The 15,285-nt window shown below is 43.3% G+C and overlaps 1 protein-coding gene across 1 annotated transcript in view; it reads left to right on the top strand.

Moving 5' to 3' along the window:
- The window catches only part of DNAH8 (dynein axonemal heavy chain 8), a 478,630-nt gene that overhangs the window by 256,315 nt on the left and 207,030 nt on the right, over positions 1-15,285 (top strand). Inside the window, exon 40 of the mRNA XM_044291082.1 lies at positions 13,822-13,926. Coding sequence (XP_044147017.1) covers positions 13,822-13,926 — 105 coding nt within the window. The remainder of the gene's footprint in view (positions 1-13,821; positions 13,927-15,285) is intronic.

Below are 15,285 nucleotides of genomic sequence, written 5' to 3'. Positions count from 1 at the left end.
TGTCATGTGTTGGACTAATTGCTTCCCTTTAAATTCTTCCCCAGAAGGCTTTTCTGGGCGGCTTATATTTCTTCCTGGAGTATGTGTGCATGCCCATCTGGTTCTCCTCTCCTCTACAAAGTTAAGTGTTATACTGTTATCTGTTATTTTCTGTTTGCTGGATCCCAGGTGACCCTGACTCCCTCCGTGTCTGGTGTAGGGAGCCGGTGGTCGTGTCCCCTCACTATTGTAGGGTGCTCAGGGGTTATATAGTCAAGGTACGTGGATATGCATACCTCCACCATTCGGATCTATGCATAGGCTAAGCAGCCAGGGAAAGTGCCAGGTCTTCTACAGGGGTCTCCCTTTTGTTCCTTAGCTGTTTGATCCAGCGAGTCATTTATGCATGTTGTTTTGCCTTGTTACCTGTACACATTCCGTGACATTATAAGCCGCCAAAACCGTTTTAAGCATGGTTTCACTTTTGGCTGAACGCTTCCAGGGTCTTTCATTGGAGGTAGCTGACCTCCGTAAGACTTTTTCTCAGCTTCAAGTGACCGGTTCAGCTTGCGTTCATGGAGCTTGTTCTGAGCCTAAGATCTCGCTCCCGGATACGTTCTCCGGGGGTAGTGAGAATTTTGTGCGTTTTAGAGAGGCTTGCAAACTCCATTTTCGCCTTCTTCCCCTTTCCTCTGGAGATGAGGAACGGAGGGTGGGGATCATTATATCGCTGCTCAGAGGTAACGCTCAGTCCTGGGCCTTTTCGCTGCCGGAGGGGGCACGGCCTCTCCGTTCAGTGGATGAATTCTTTTTAGCCCTGGGTCAGATATATGATGATCCGGATCGTATTGCTCTGGCGGAGTCTAGACTACGTCTCTTATGCCAGGGTAAACAATCCGCAGAAATATACTGCTCAGAATTTCGGAGATGGGCAGCTGATACTGGTTGGAATGATGCTGCACTCCGAAGTCAATTTTGCCATGGTCTTTCAGAGGGATTGAAAGATACATTTGCCTTTCATGAAAGGCCTATTTCTTTGGACTCTGCTATGTCTCAGGCCGTTCGTATTGACAGGCGTCTTAGAGAGAGAGGAGAGATCTCTCCTTCATGTCATACTCGGTCCCAGGACTGTGCAGCGGTCCCATTCTGTGCGCAGGGGTCTCAGTCGCTGTCAGCCCCTTCTGAGCAGGAGCCCATGCAGCTGGGGTTGATTGCTTCTGACAATAGAAGATTCAGCCCGCATGGGACGGTTTGTTTTTGTTGTGGAGGTATTAATCATTTGGCAAATATTTGTCCCTCTAGGAGATTCAGGCAGTTCTCTGGGTATAATAAAGAAACAAAGAGGAAAAAATCTTTGAAAAATGTTCCGTCTGTTACTATTGGCAGGGTTGAGGCGGAAATTGAAGGTTTTCCGTTTGCTTGTAGTTCCCGTTTTGTCCTGCCGGCTAGGGTGGCGCTAGAGAGCAAGAACATTTTTTGTGAGATTTTTGTGGATAGTGGAGCAGCGGTCAATCTCATTGATAATCAATTTGCGATAACTCATGGTTTCCAGGTGTGCGCTTTGAGAAAGGATATTCCGGTTTTTGCTATCGATTCCGCTCCACTTTCTCAGAAATCATTAAAGGGCATAGTTCACAATATCCGTTTGATTGTGAGTGATGCTCATGTTGAGGATGTGTCATGTTTCGTCCTTAGCGGTTTGCCCACCCCTCTGGTGTTGGGGCTGCCCTGGCTCACTAAGCATAACCCCACCATTGATTGGCAAGCGAAGCAAATAAATGGTTGGAGTGACTTTTGCAGAGAGAATTGCCTCATGACATCTGTTTCTGAGGTTGCTACTAAGACTATACCATCTTTTCTCTCTGAATTTTCGGATGTCTTCTCTGAGAGTGGAGTTCAGGATTTGCCCCCGCACAGGGAGTACAATTGCCCTATTAATCTCATCCCAGATGCCAAGCTGCCTAAATCTCGTTTATACAATCTTTCCCAACCTGAGAGGATCGCTATGCGTGCTTATATCTCTGAGAGTCTGAGAAAGGGACACATACGACCCTCGAAGTCACCTGTTGCCGCTGGTTTTTTCTTTGTTAAGAAAAAAGATGGTTCTTTAAGACCTTGTCTGGATTTCAGGGAGCTGAACAATATCACAATTCGTGACCCTTATCCGCTTCCTCTGATCCCGGACCTATTTAACCAGGTTGTTGGGGCTAAAGTCTTTTCCAAATTAGATTTAAGAGGGGCATACAACCTGGTCAGGGTCAGAGAAGGGGACGAATGGAAGACGGCCTTCAATACCCCTGAGGGCCATTTTGAAAACTTGGTTATGCCTTTTGGTTTGATGAATGCCCCAGCCGTTTTTCAGCATTTCGTGAACAGCATTTTTATCATTTGATGGGAAAATTTGTATTGGTGTATTTGGATGACATTTTGATTTTTTCTCCCGATTTCAAAACTCATAAGGAACATTTACGTCAGGTCTTGCTCATTCTGCGGGAGAATAAATTATATGCGAAACTGGAAAAATGTGTGTTTGCGGTTCCAGAAATTCAATTTCTGGGGTTTCTTCTCTCCGCTTCTGGTTTTCGCATGGACCCCGAGAAGGTCCGCGCTGTGCTTGAGTGGGAGCTTCCTGAGAATCAAAAGGCGCTGATGCGTTTTTTGGGCTTTGCCAATTATTACAGGAAGTTCATTTTGAATTATTCTTCTATTGTTAAACCACTCACTGATATGACCAGAAAGGGGGTAGATTTTTCTTCTTGGTCAGTAGAGGCGCGTAAGGCTTTTTCTGATATCAAGGAGAGTTTTGCTTCCGCTCCCATCTTGGTGCAACCTGATGTTTCGTTACCCTTCATAGTTGAGGTTGATGCTTCTGAGGTGGGTGTGGGGGCGGTCTTGTCTCAGGGTTCCTCTCCTGCCAATTGGCGACCGTGTGCCTTTTTCTCAAGAAAACTCTCCTCCGCAGAGAGAAATTACGATGTGGGAGATAGGGAATTGTTGGCCATCAAGTTGGCTTTTGAGGAATGGCGCCATTGGCTAGAGGGAGCCAGACACCCTATTACCGTATTTACTGACCATAAAAATCTGGCCTACTTGGAGTCAGCCAAGCGTCTGAACCCGAGACAGGCCAGATGGTCGTTGTTCTTTTCTAGGTTTAATTTTGTTGTCACGTTCCGCCCTGGAGTTAAGAATGTGAAGGCAGATGCCCTGTCACGTTGTTTTCCGGGAGGCGGGAATTTTGAAGACCCGGGTCCCATTTTGGCTGAAGGTGTGGTGGTCTCTGCTCTTTTTCCTGAATTGGAGGCAGAGGTGCAGGCAGCCCAGTCAGAGGCTCCTGATCTTTGTCCTCCTGGGAGGTTGTTTGTGCCTCTCGCTTTAAGACACAAGATTTTTAAAGAACACCACGATACGGTCCTTGCTGGGCACCCGGGGGTAAGAGCCACACTGGATCTCATCGCTCGGAGATTCTGGTGGCCTGCGCTTCGTAAGTCGGTTGAGGGTTTTGTGGCAGCCTGCGAGACTTGCGCTCGTGCCAAAGTCCCTCATTCACGGCCATCAGGTCCTCTCCTTCCCTTACCCATTCCTTCCCGTCCTTGGACACATCTGTCCATGGACTTCATAACGGACCTGCCTCGTTCCTCGGGGAAGACTGTGATTCTGGTGGTGGTGGACCGTTTTATCAAAATGGTGCATTTCATCCCTTTTCCTGGTTTGCCCAATGCTAAGACGCTGGCGCAGGCATTTGTTGATCACATTGTCAAATTGCACGGTATTCCTTCAGACATAGTCTCTGATAGGGGCACGCAGTTTGTTTCCAGATTCTGGAAGGCTTTCTGTTCTCGCTTGGGGGTTCGGTTGTCATTCTCTTCTGCTTTCCACCCGCAGTCGAATGGTCAGACAGAGCGCGTCAATCAGAATCTGGAGACATATCTGCGTTGTTTTGTGGCGGAGAATCAAGAGGATTGGTGTTCTTTTTTGTCCCTTGCTGAGTTTGCTTTAAATAACCGTCGTCAGGAGTCCTCTGATAAGTCACCATTTTTTGGTGCATATGGGTTTCATCCACAGTTTGGGACTTTCTCGGGAGAGGGGTCTTCTGGTTTACCTGATGAGGACAGATTCTCCTCGTCTTTGTCATCTATTTGGCAAAAGATTCAAGATAATCTAAAGAGCATGAGTGAGAGATATAAGCGTGTGGCTGATAAGAGACGTGTGCTTGGTCCGGACCTGAATGTTGGTGATCTGGTGTGGTTGTCTACCAAGAATATCAAATTGAAGGTTCCCTCCTGGAAGTTGGGTCCTAGGTTTATTGGGCCTTACAAAATCCTGTCTGTCATCAATCCTGTTGCATACCGTCTTGATCTTCCTCAGACTTGGAAGATCCATAATGTTTTTCATAAGTCCTTATTGAAACCTTATGTTCAACCCATTGTACCCTCGCCTTTGCCTCCTCCTCCGATTATGGTTGATGGGAATCTTGAATTTCAGGTCTCTGGGATTGTGGATTCTCGTCTTGTCCGCGGTTCTCTTCAGTACCTTGTTCACTGGGAGGGGTATGGTCCTGAGGAGAGGATGTGGGTCCCAGTGACGGACATTAAAGCCTCTCGTCTCATCAGGGCTTTCCATAGGTCCCATCCTGAGAAGGTGGGTTCTGAGTGTCCGGAGTCCACTCGTAGAGGGAGGGGTACTGTCACAACCAGACAGCTGAGAAGCTCTGACAGAGGCCTTTCAGAACCTCCTCTTTGAGTTTCTGTGTTGTGGTATTCAGCTCCTCCTCTCCTTAGCCTCTCTCAGCTGTCATGTGTTGGACTAATTGCTTCCCTTTAAATTCTTCCCCAGAAGGCTTTTCTGGGCGGCTTATATTTCTTCCTGGAGTATGTGTGCATGCCCATCTGGTTCTCCTCTCCTCTACAAAGTTAAGTGTTATACTGTTATCTGTTATTTTCTGTTTGCTGGATCCCAGGTGACCCTGACTCCCTCCGTGTCTGGTGTAGGGAGCCGGTGGTCGTGTCCCCTCACTATTGTAGGGTGCTCAGGGGTTATATAGTCAAGGTACGTGGATATGCATACCTCCACCATTCGGATCTATGCATAGGCTAAGCAGCCAGGGAAAGTGCCAGGTCTTCTACAGGGGTCTCCCTTTTGTTCCTTAGCTGTTGGATCCAGCGAGTCATTTATGCATGTTGTTTTGCCTTGTTACCTGTACACATTCCGTGACAATAAGTGGGACAAAAAGAAAGGCCTTTACTCAGGAGTGATAATTCTTCTTGTTTCAAAGGATATTTGGAGAGATTGAAGATTCCATCGGTTTTTGGTGTGATGGTACCGTTGGTAGTTGGTGGACTAGTGGGAGGGAATGGATTTTCAGCGTTCTGGTTGAGTTTGTTGGGTGACGGCTGCAGGCTCTTTGTTTTTTTGTGTTTTGGTGTGTCTATGTCTGCCTCCTCTGCATCCTCTTGTTATTTTATTGGTCTTTTTCGTGTCATTGGTAGTGGGCTGAAGAATTGTGTGATTCTCCGATTCTGTATACGGGGGCTCGGGTTGGGGGTGTGGTTGGTGGGGGTGAAAAAAGGGCTCAGCAATTGTATGCTCGAGATTACTTTCTGGGTGGTGTGGAAGATGGTGTAACTGGTGGTCCCGGGGAAAGAGTTCCTAAAAAAGGACTTCCTGATAGATTGGAGGGCAAGGCTAAAAAAGTATCTGATGGTGTACTGGAAAGGGAATGGGTCGTTGTTTTCAAAATAGAGCTAGACAGATTACAATCCACTGGTTGGTTAGGATTTGGTGAGACACAGGAATCGGTGGGGTGTTCGGCAGTAGATGGGGTGGGCGGGGTGTTGGGTGGGGAATTGGTGGGTATTCTAGAGGATCTATCTGTATCGCGTGTCTCCGGTGGGGGGTGAATGGGTGGGGAGGAAGGGACGTTGGAATTCTTTTGAGATCCTTTTTGGGTGGATGGACTGGTAGCCAACAGGGACGGGGAAGGGTGACGCGATAGTGTGGGCGGGGTGTTATAGATGGACACATTAGCTGAGTCTGGAGTGGTCCTGTTGGGAGGGGGACCTGTTAGTGGAGGTGAAACCTCCTGGTTATTGGAGATCAGAGAGGGGGGCTGTGGAAAGGGGTTTGTTTTGGTTGGTGGAATTGATGTTTTCCTATGTTGGTGGGAATAAATGGGATTTTTATAGTGATTTCTGCTGTAGAAGGTTCTGCCTTCAATCCAAGATTTCTCGGTGTGGGGGGCTCTGGATGGTTTCATGACAGCAAGTGATGGAATAGGTCTACTGGCATAGTTGGTATTGGGATTAAGTGGTGTGGTGGTAGGACGTACTGAAAAATGGTGGTTGATGTGTTGGGAACGTTTATTCTCCCATGGTCTGATCGTGTTGGTATGGTAGTCTGTTAGGTCCCTGAATAATTTTCAAATTTTTTTTGCAGCTTCATTGTATTCAAAAATTCTTAATGTGTTGGTGGTAAAGCCTGGTGATGTGTCAGGGTTTGTGTCTAGGAGGTTTTTGAGATGTGCCCCTAAGTCTTTGCATATCGATCTTCTCTTATTTATTAATAAATTGATGTAATTTAGAGAACAAACATCGCTGACTTCTAACCATGTTTGATAAAGAGAGGATCCCTCTCAAAGGTGGGTTTAAGGGAGAGTCTCAGGCCTCTTGGTATAATTTTTAGATGGAGATAGATAACGAGAAAGAACCAGTCAATCTCGTTCCTTAAAAAATCCTTGGCGATCCCCAACAATGTTGTTTTAAGAGTCTTACTTTGTCCTTCAAACGCTTTAAAGTTCGTAGTAGGTTGAGGATATTTCGCCATGTGCAGGACTGGATGTTCTCCGGCATTGGGACGTCTTTTTCGGTGGGCATTCTTTTGATTTCTCTTTGTAGTCTTTCGAATATGTCCGGCAAATCCCTTTCGAAGTAGGTCCGTCCTATGTCAGCCTCTGCCCCTCTGGTCGGCCGTTGGTCCCCCATCGGCCGAACAAATATAAAACAGAGATACAGGGAAAAAAGAAGAGGGGATTAGTCACAGACTCCTTTGTATGTAGAGAGTCTGGGATATCCAGGCAGGGCGCCAAGGAGAAAGGACCGTTAGGTAGTGATATGATATATCTAGGGTCCAGGATATATTTTCGGGTGTATTTTTATTTTTTATTGTTTATTATTATTTTTTTATATATTTATTAATATATTTTAATAGATTCGGTTGTTAGGGAGGTGGTAGGCTGCCACAGCTATAATGTCCAGATAGAGTTAATCTAAAGTGGACATGGTACAGGAAGGAAAACACAAAGGAAAAGAAAAAAACCTGTATACGGCGCCAAATCCCTCAGAGGTAGTCAGCTGCTTGTAGTTGAATGGTAAAACAAGGGGTAGTTGAATGGTAAAACAAGGGGTAGTACCATTCACTGTTTTAAAATCACAATGTTTGTATAACCAAGGAGAGTTACTTTTAGGATTAATAGTGATAATGGTACATTAAAATAGTACATTAAAATAGCCCCCGTGAGAACAAAGAAAATTTCCAAATATAAATTTTCTTTTAAAATTTTTAAGTAAAAACTCACTTCACCCAGGAGGGGCAGGGTGGGATAAAGCACATAACACCCACTCTGCTTCCTCCTGCGCCTGGGTCGCCTAATAGATCGTCTGGAAAAAAACGGCAGTCACAGCTGGAACTACTGGTAAATTTCCTCTTTATTAGCATAGGGTATGGGTAAGGGTAGGCTCAACGCGTTTCGGGGTCACCAAGGATCCCCTTCATCAGGAGCATGAATAAATCACATTTGTTTGCAAGCATTTATACAGAAAAAGAGCGCCAAAAAACCTGTTGGAAGGGCATCACCAGTGCGGAGAGGAAGTGACGTCACTTCCGGTATGCGGTCCAGAGTGGAGCGCATGTTGGCCGGCTTGGGTTTTGAGTGAGTTCCGGTTTGCATTCCAGCGTGGAACGCACCGGAACCTGGACGGTGAGGTGTCTGGCGCTGGAAGGGAAGTGACGTAATTTAAGATTGTGCTCCAGCTTGGAGCGCTTAGAGCGCTTAGAGCGGCTTGGTAATGAGTCTCGGTATGCGTTCCACGGTGGAAAACATCGTAACATATACAAATCGGATACAAATTAGTACAATTTCTGAAATGGTGTGGGTGGGTTATCTGAAATGGTGATAGGGGGCATATGTAGTGGTAACAGTACATGGTGTTTGGTTGGATTTCAGCTGTGTTTCTGTATATAAGGGCACGGAGGGCAGGGAAGTGGGGGGGAGGGGGTGTGATTTTGCACAAATGAACTGCTTCAGAGAATACAGCAAATTAAAAATTACACAAAAAGAAATTGCATATAAAGAAATTGCATATAGATCTATGTTCATCACTGTCCTTGAACCGGGAGTGTTTCGCATGGATTATACAGAAATTGTGCAAGAATTGTGGACAAATAAAAACTAAACTGTATGTGTAGAAAATGAAACAAAAAATAAGAATGGTGATAAAATACATAGGCAGAAAAAATAAAATAAAGATAAAATGGAATAAGATGAATATTAGTCGGACTGTGCGTAAGTCTCTCTAAAAACATGACCATGTTCTTAAATCTGAAAGAACACATATATATATACATATAAAAGGATAAAACATGAGCATTTAGTCGTGTGGAGCTCAATAAAAAAAGAAAAAAGGTTATATTGCAAATGGTGCACTGTAAGGTTAAATGTTTTAGTATATACGATGCTTAAAGAAATACATACGGGAATATGTGGCAAAAGTAAAGACGGTCTTTTGATGGAGGAGGTGTCTGTGCGCGTGTGCACAGCTAGTGCACATTGACGATAGGGGGATACATATATCTTTTTTGTGTTTTGTTTTCAACTACATACATATATATACACATACACACACATGTACAAATATACATATACACATATATGTACACACACCCCACACACACACTCTCTAGTTATAATTTGTTATTGATGTCATGGTATTTAGAGGTTCTGGTTAGTAATTTGAGTATTCGATCGATTCGTTTAGAGGTCGGGTGCCGGCTATGTGATTCTGCAGCTGGCATCCGCCTCCTGTATTTGTATTAAAATGTTGCTGATCTTCATTGGTGGCACCCCCCCCTTCCACTTCCCTCAGTACTAAAAACATTGGTGGCGCAGTGTGCCCCCCCAACCCCCCCAGTATTATAATCATTGGTGACAGTGGCCACAGGGTCGCCTCTACCCTCCACCTCATTGGTGGCAGCTTCTGATTGGAGCCCCAGCAGTGTAATCCTGGGGTTTCGTTAAGTTACCATGGCAGCCAGGATGCTACTGAAGCCCTGGCTGCCATGGTGAGCTCCCTGCTGCTGTGTGTACTATGTACAGGGCAGCAGGGACAGTGTGAGGTCCTATTTACCCTAATAGAGCTCCATTAGGGGGAATAGGACAAGGGATGAAAAGATCCCAGGTTCTAGCCCCTAAGGGGGAAATAGATATTACATAAAAAGTAAAAAAAAAAAAAGTTTAAAAAAAACAAACACCAAAACATTATGTTTAAATCACCCCCTTTCTCAATTTTACATATAAAATATATAAATAAACATATTACATATCGCCACGCCTAAAAAAGTGTGAACTATCAAAATATAAAAAAAATCTCCTATGTGATGAACGCCATAACAGAAAAACAATAAATAAAAAAATAAAAAAATAAAAAAAGATAGGATCGGAATTTTCGATCATGGGCCGGACTTTCCATAAATGCGGAATGCACACAGGTTTTTTTTTTTTTTCTTCGCGGCGTATCGAATGGTATCGAGTATCGCAATACTTTTTTATGGTATCGAAATCGAATCAAAATTTTTTTTGCTCGTCAGTACAATTCAGCAATACCAAATTTGTATAGTGTTTTTTTTGTTTTACTAATAATAAAAACCTTTAAATAAAATAAAAACCTTTGAAAAAATCTACATTTTCTTTGCGTTGCCATTTTCTGACAGACATAACTTTTATATTTCCATCTACAGAGTGCTGTGGGGGTTTGATTTTTGCAGGACAAACTCGTTTTTATTCGTACTATTTTTGGATTACATATAGCTTTTTGGTCACTTGTGGAGGAACAAAGTGAACAAAAAATTACATTGTTACAGCGTTCACTGCATAGGAAAAATATTTTTTATATTTCAATACTTAAGGCATTTTGAGAACAGGGATGCCTGTTAGTTTATTTTTTTATTTTTATGTAAATTTGGGAAAGGGGGTAATTTAAAGGGGTTAGTCACTTTCTGGTTACTGTTGACCAATGTGTTTGTAAGATGATTACATGGCACTTAGTAATATAAATTCAGCACCATGTTCTATGTATCATAAAGTATTACCCCTTATTTGCTAAGTATTTTGTGCTGTTTGCACAGAGATTGTGTTCATAAAATGGCTGCTGCTGGAGAATCATGTGACCAGGCAAATTATCTTCATGTGATGTCTCCTCCATTCAACTACACTGCATCTGCACTTGCACGGTTGAGAATTTAATGCAGATGCAGTGTGTTTAAATGAAAAAGTTTTGCCTGGTCACATGACTCACCATCGGCAGCCATCTAATGGACAGGACCTCTATCTGGACAGCACAGAAGATTTACCTAACAAGGGGATGTGGCTTATGAAATATAGCAAACCGCACAGAATATCAACAAAGGCTATATCAGATAGTGCCGCAAAGTCATTTTGGCTACACATTGGTCACGGGAAGCCGGAAAGTGGTCAACCCCTTTAAACATAGTAACATACAGTTGCAAGAAAAAGTATGTGAACCCTTCAGAATGATATGGATTTCTGCACAAATTGGTCATAAAATGTGATCTGATCTTCATCTAAGTCACAACAATAGACAATCACAGTCAGCCTAAACTAATAACACACAAAGAATTAAATGTTACCATGTTTTTATTGAACACACCATGTAAACATTCACAGTGCAGGTGGAAGAAGTATGTGAACCCCTAGACTAATGACATCTCCAAGAGCTAATTGGAGTGAGGTGTCAGCCAACTGGAGTCCAATCAATGAGATGAGTTCGGAGGTGTTGGTTACAGCTGCCCTGCCCTATAAGAAACACACACCAGTTCTGGGTTTGCTTTTCACAAGAAGCATTGCCTGATGTGAATGATGCCTCGCACAAAAGAGCTCTCAGAAGACCTACGATTAAGAATTGTTGACTTATAAAGCTGGAAAGGGTTATAAAAGTATCTCTAAAAGCCTTGCTGTTCATCAGTCCACAGTAAGACAAATTGTCTATAAATGGAGACAGTTCCGCACTGCTGCTACTCTCCCTAGGAGTGGCCGTCCTGTAAAGATGACTGCAAGAGCACAGCGCAGACTGCTCAATGAGGTGAAGAAGAATCCTAGAGTGTCAGCTAAAGACTTACAAAAGTCTCTGGCATATGCTGACATCCCTGTTAGCGAATGTACGATACGTAAAACACTAAACAAGAATGGATTTCATGGGAGGACACCACAGAGGAAGCCACTGCTGTCCAAAAAAACATTGCTGCACGTTTACAGTTTGCACAAGAGCACCTGGATGTTCCACAGCAGTACTGGCAAAATATTCTGTGGACAGATGAAACCAAAGTGGAGTTGTTTGGAAGAAACACACAACACTATGTGTGGAGAAAAAGAAGCACAGCACATAAACATCAAAACCTCATCCCAACTGTGAGGTATGGTGGTGGGGGCATCATGGTTTGGGGCTGCTTTGCTGCGTCAGGGCCTGGACGGATTGCTATCATCGAAGGAAAAATGAATTCCCAAGTTTATCAAGACATTTTGCAGGAGAACTTAAGGCCATCTGTCCACCAGCTGAAGCTCAACAGAAGATGGGTGTTGCAACAGGACAACGACCCAAAGCATAGAAGTAAATCAACAACAGAATGGCTTAAACAGAAGAAAATCCGCCTTCTGGAGTGGCCCAGTCAGAGTCCTGACCTCAACCCGATGGAGATGCTGAGGCAGGACCTCAAGAAAGCGATTCACACCAGACATCCCAAGAATATTGCTGAACTGAAACAGTTCTGTAAAGAGGAATGGTCAAGAATTACTCCTGACCGTTGTGCACGTCTGATCTCCAACTACAGGGAATGTTTGGCTGAAGTTATTGCTGCCAAAGGAGGTTCAACCAGTTATTAAATCCAAGGGTTCACATACTTTTTCCACCTGCACTGTGAATGTTTACATGGTGTGTTCAATAAAAACATGGTCACATTTAACTCTTTGTGTGTTATTAGTTAAGCAGACTGTGATTGTCTATTGCTGTGACTTAGATGAAGATCAGATCACATTTTATGACCAATTTGTGCAGAAATCCTTCTCATTCCAAAGGGTTCACATACTTTTTCTTGCAACTGTAGTTTGTATGGCTGAAAAAAGCCCTCTGTCCATCCAGTTCAGCCTGTTTTCCTGCAAGTTGGTCTAGAGAAAGGCAAAAAAAAACTGTGCTATAGAAGCCAAATTTCCTCATTTTAGGGGAAAAAAGAAATCCCTTTCCAACTCCAATCAGGCATCAGAATGACTCCCCGGATCAGCGACCCCTCTCTAGTAGCTATAACCTGTAATATTATTACACTCCAGAAATACATCCAGGCCCCTCCTGAACTCTTTTAGTGAACTCACCATCACCACCTCCTCAGGCAGAGAGCTCCATAGTCTCACTGCTCTTACCGTAAAGAGTCCATAGACTCACTGCTCTTACCGTGAAGAGTCCTCTTCTATGTTTGTGTAGAGGATACATTTTTTATTTTTTACTTTCTCCTCAGTGACCTTTAGTCCCCTTAGGGGACTGGAACATGCAATCTTCTGAACACTTGTCCCGTACACTTGGACACTGCCTGTTGAGCCAAGCCGAGCACATGGCTTTACAGGTAGTTAACCAGGACAAGCCTGGGAACCTTCAGAGCATTTTTTCAAAAACATTTCCCTGCTGGAGTCATTTTCAGATCAGTGAATGTGGTGTCCGGATCCCATTCAGATCACAAAACAAAGAACCACAAAGTTCAAACTACAGAATTCAAGAATGCGCCACCCCTCATGTCAGAGAGGCATCTGGGACTTTTTCCAATAAATGTAAAGTGAGGGTTTGACGCAGTGTAATGCTTCATATACAGGTTTGTGTACACAGCCTCAGACTCGCTAGAAGCACATCTAATGGGTGTGAGGAAATCCTGACACGAGGCCCAGGGTAGTATATCTGATACATATATGTGGCAGTATATATGATCTAATATAAACTAAACTTAGTTAAAAAAAAAAAAGCTCAATGACACTACAGGTGGCTACACACAAAATTGGATCATGTGTCATGGCAGTTTTACAAGCATTTTAGATGTGACTTTCAATTTAACAGCATTTTTATTTTTTTTATTTTTTTGCTAGATGTGACTTTCAATGTAAAACAGTATGTACAGTCTTTTTGGTTTGTGGAGTTTGGTGAAATTTTTTGGGTTAGCAGATTTTCTTTTTTTTAATGCAGCATTCCCTGGATATTGCAGATTTTCTAGCATTTTCCCCATAGGCTTCCCTAACGGACAGGGCTCAGAATTACGAATGTAACAAATCGACAGTAAATAAAAAGCATCACCAAAATTAGTTAAAAATAGTACATATAAAAAAAACTTCTAAATGATCTGGGATAAATAACTGATTTCTCTTGCATGTTGGATTGCACAGCAGCCCAGATGAGTGATCCCTGACTGAGGGGAGTGTGACTCTGTATGGAGAGGCTGACACTGTGTTTTTATATCTTTATATACTGTATATTTATACATACCAGAGATTTATAGTGATATGAATTTATGAATTTATTTCAGCCTCATCTAGCTGCGCTTTCTGACAATATTAACGAGGTAGAATTCTGTGCTACAGACTACGACCAGATTTTAACTGTAGTGTCAAGAGAAGGAGAAGTTATTAAGGTAAAAACATGTTAAATTGGATTTAGCAGATCTGTCCACGTGTGAACAGTATTTTACAGTACATACAGAGTGACCCACGATAAAGTAGCCGCCTCCAGCCATAGTGAGCCAAGTTGAACAAGAAAGTGTTTTTTTATTTTTTTTTATTTCCCACAAATCACCAAAGATGCTGAAAGTCCCCATTCAGGTCTCTGCCTCTCTGGGCAGGTCGGATTATGTCGGCTGATACTGCTCGCAGTCAGCAGTGATTCTGCAGAAGGAAAAATGTCCTTTTTCCAACAAAATGGGGAAACATGCTGCACCTCACGGAGCTCACTGGACGGTTCATGAACTGTTTACAGAGGAGCAAACTGTGAGAAGGGGTTATGGCCACCACCTTCCCCAGACTTCTCAAGATTTTTATCTGTGGGGAGATTTAAAGCAGAAAGTGTCCGCTAACAATCTACAACCCCTGGAGGAACTCAAGGAGAACATCACAAACATCATCCGCATAATCACTGCTGAAGAGCTGCAAGTATCAGCCAACAGAATCCGACTTAAAGATGCAGAGAACTGGACGGGGAACACTGTCAGCATCTTTTCTGACTTGTTGGTAATTAAAATAAACAACCCACTTGCTCGTTCATCTTGTTATACCATCGCTGGAGGCGGCTACTTTTTTGTGGGCCACACTTTATATACAAATAATTTACCTTAAAGTCAGAGCTACACTCACAATTCTTCCAGTTGTTGGAAACAGTCAGCAAGCTTGTAGAAAGAAAGCATCTAACAGTTCTGGTTCAGCGTAGAATAAATAATGTACATTTACCGTGACTCCACCAGCAAAATAGTGAGTGCAGCTCTGGAGTATAATACAGGATGTAACTCAGGATCAGTACAGGATAAGTAATGTATGTACACAGTGACTCCACCAGCAAAATAGTGAGTGCAGCTCTGGAGTATAATACAGGATGTAACTCAGGATCAGTACAGGATAAGTAATGTATGTACACAGTGACTGCACCAGCAGAATAGTGAGTGCAGCTCTGGAGTATAATACAGGATGTAACTCAGGATCAGTACAGGATAAGTAATGTATGTACACAGTGACTGCACCAGCAGAATAGTGAGTGCAGCTCTGGAGTATAATACAGGATGTAACTCAGGATCAGTACAGGATAAGTAATGCATGTACACACTGACTCCACCAGCAGAATAGTGAGTGCAGCTCTGGAGTATAATACAGGATGTAACTCAGGATCAGTACAGGATAAGTAATGTATGTACACAGTGACTGCACCAGCAGAATAGTGAGTGCAGCTCTGGAGTATAATACAGGATGTAACTCAGGATCAGTACAGGATAAGTAAAATATGTACA

The sequence above is a fragment of the Bufo gargarizans genome, chromosome 4, assembly GCF_014858855.1.
Source record: "Bufo gargarizans isolate SCDJY-AF-19 chromosome 4, ASM1485885v1, whole genome shotgun sequence".
In the NCBI taxonomy this organism is placed as follows: Eukaryota; Metazoa; Chordata; class Amphibia; order Anura; family Bufonidae; genus Bufo; species Bufo gargarizans.
Note: the sequence above shows the minus strand (reverse complement) of the source record. Positions and strands in the feature narration are given on the sequence as shown.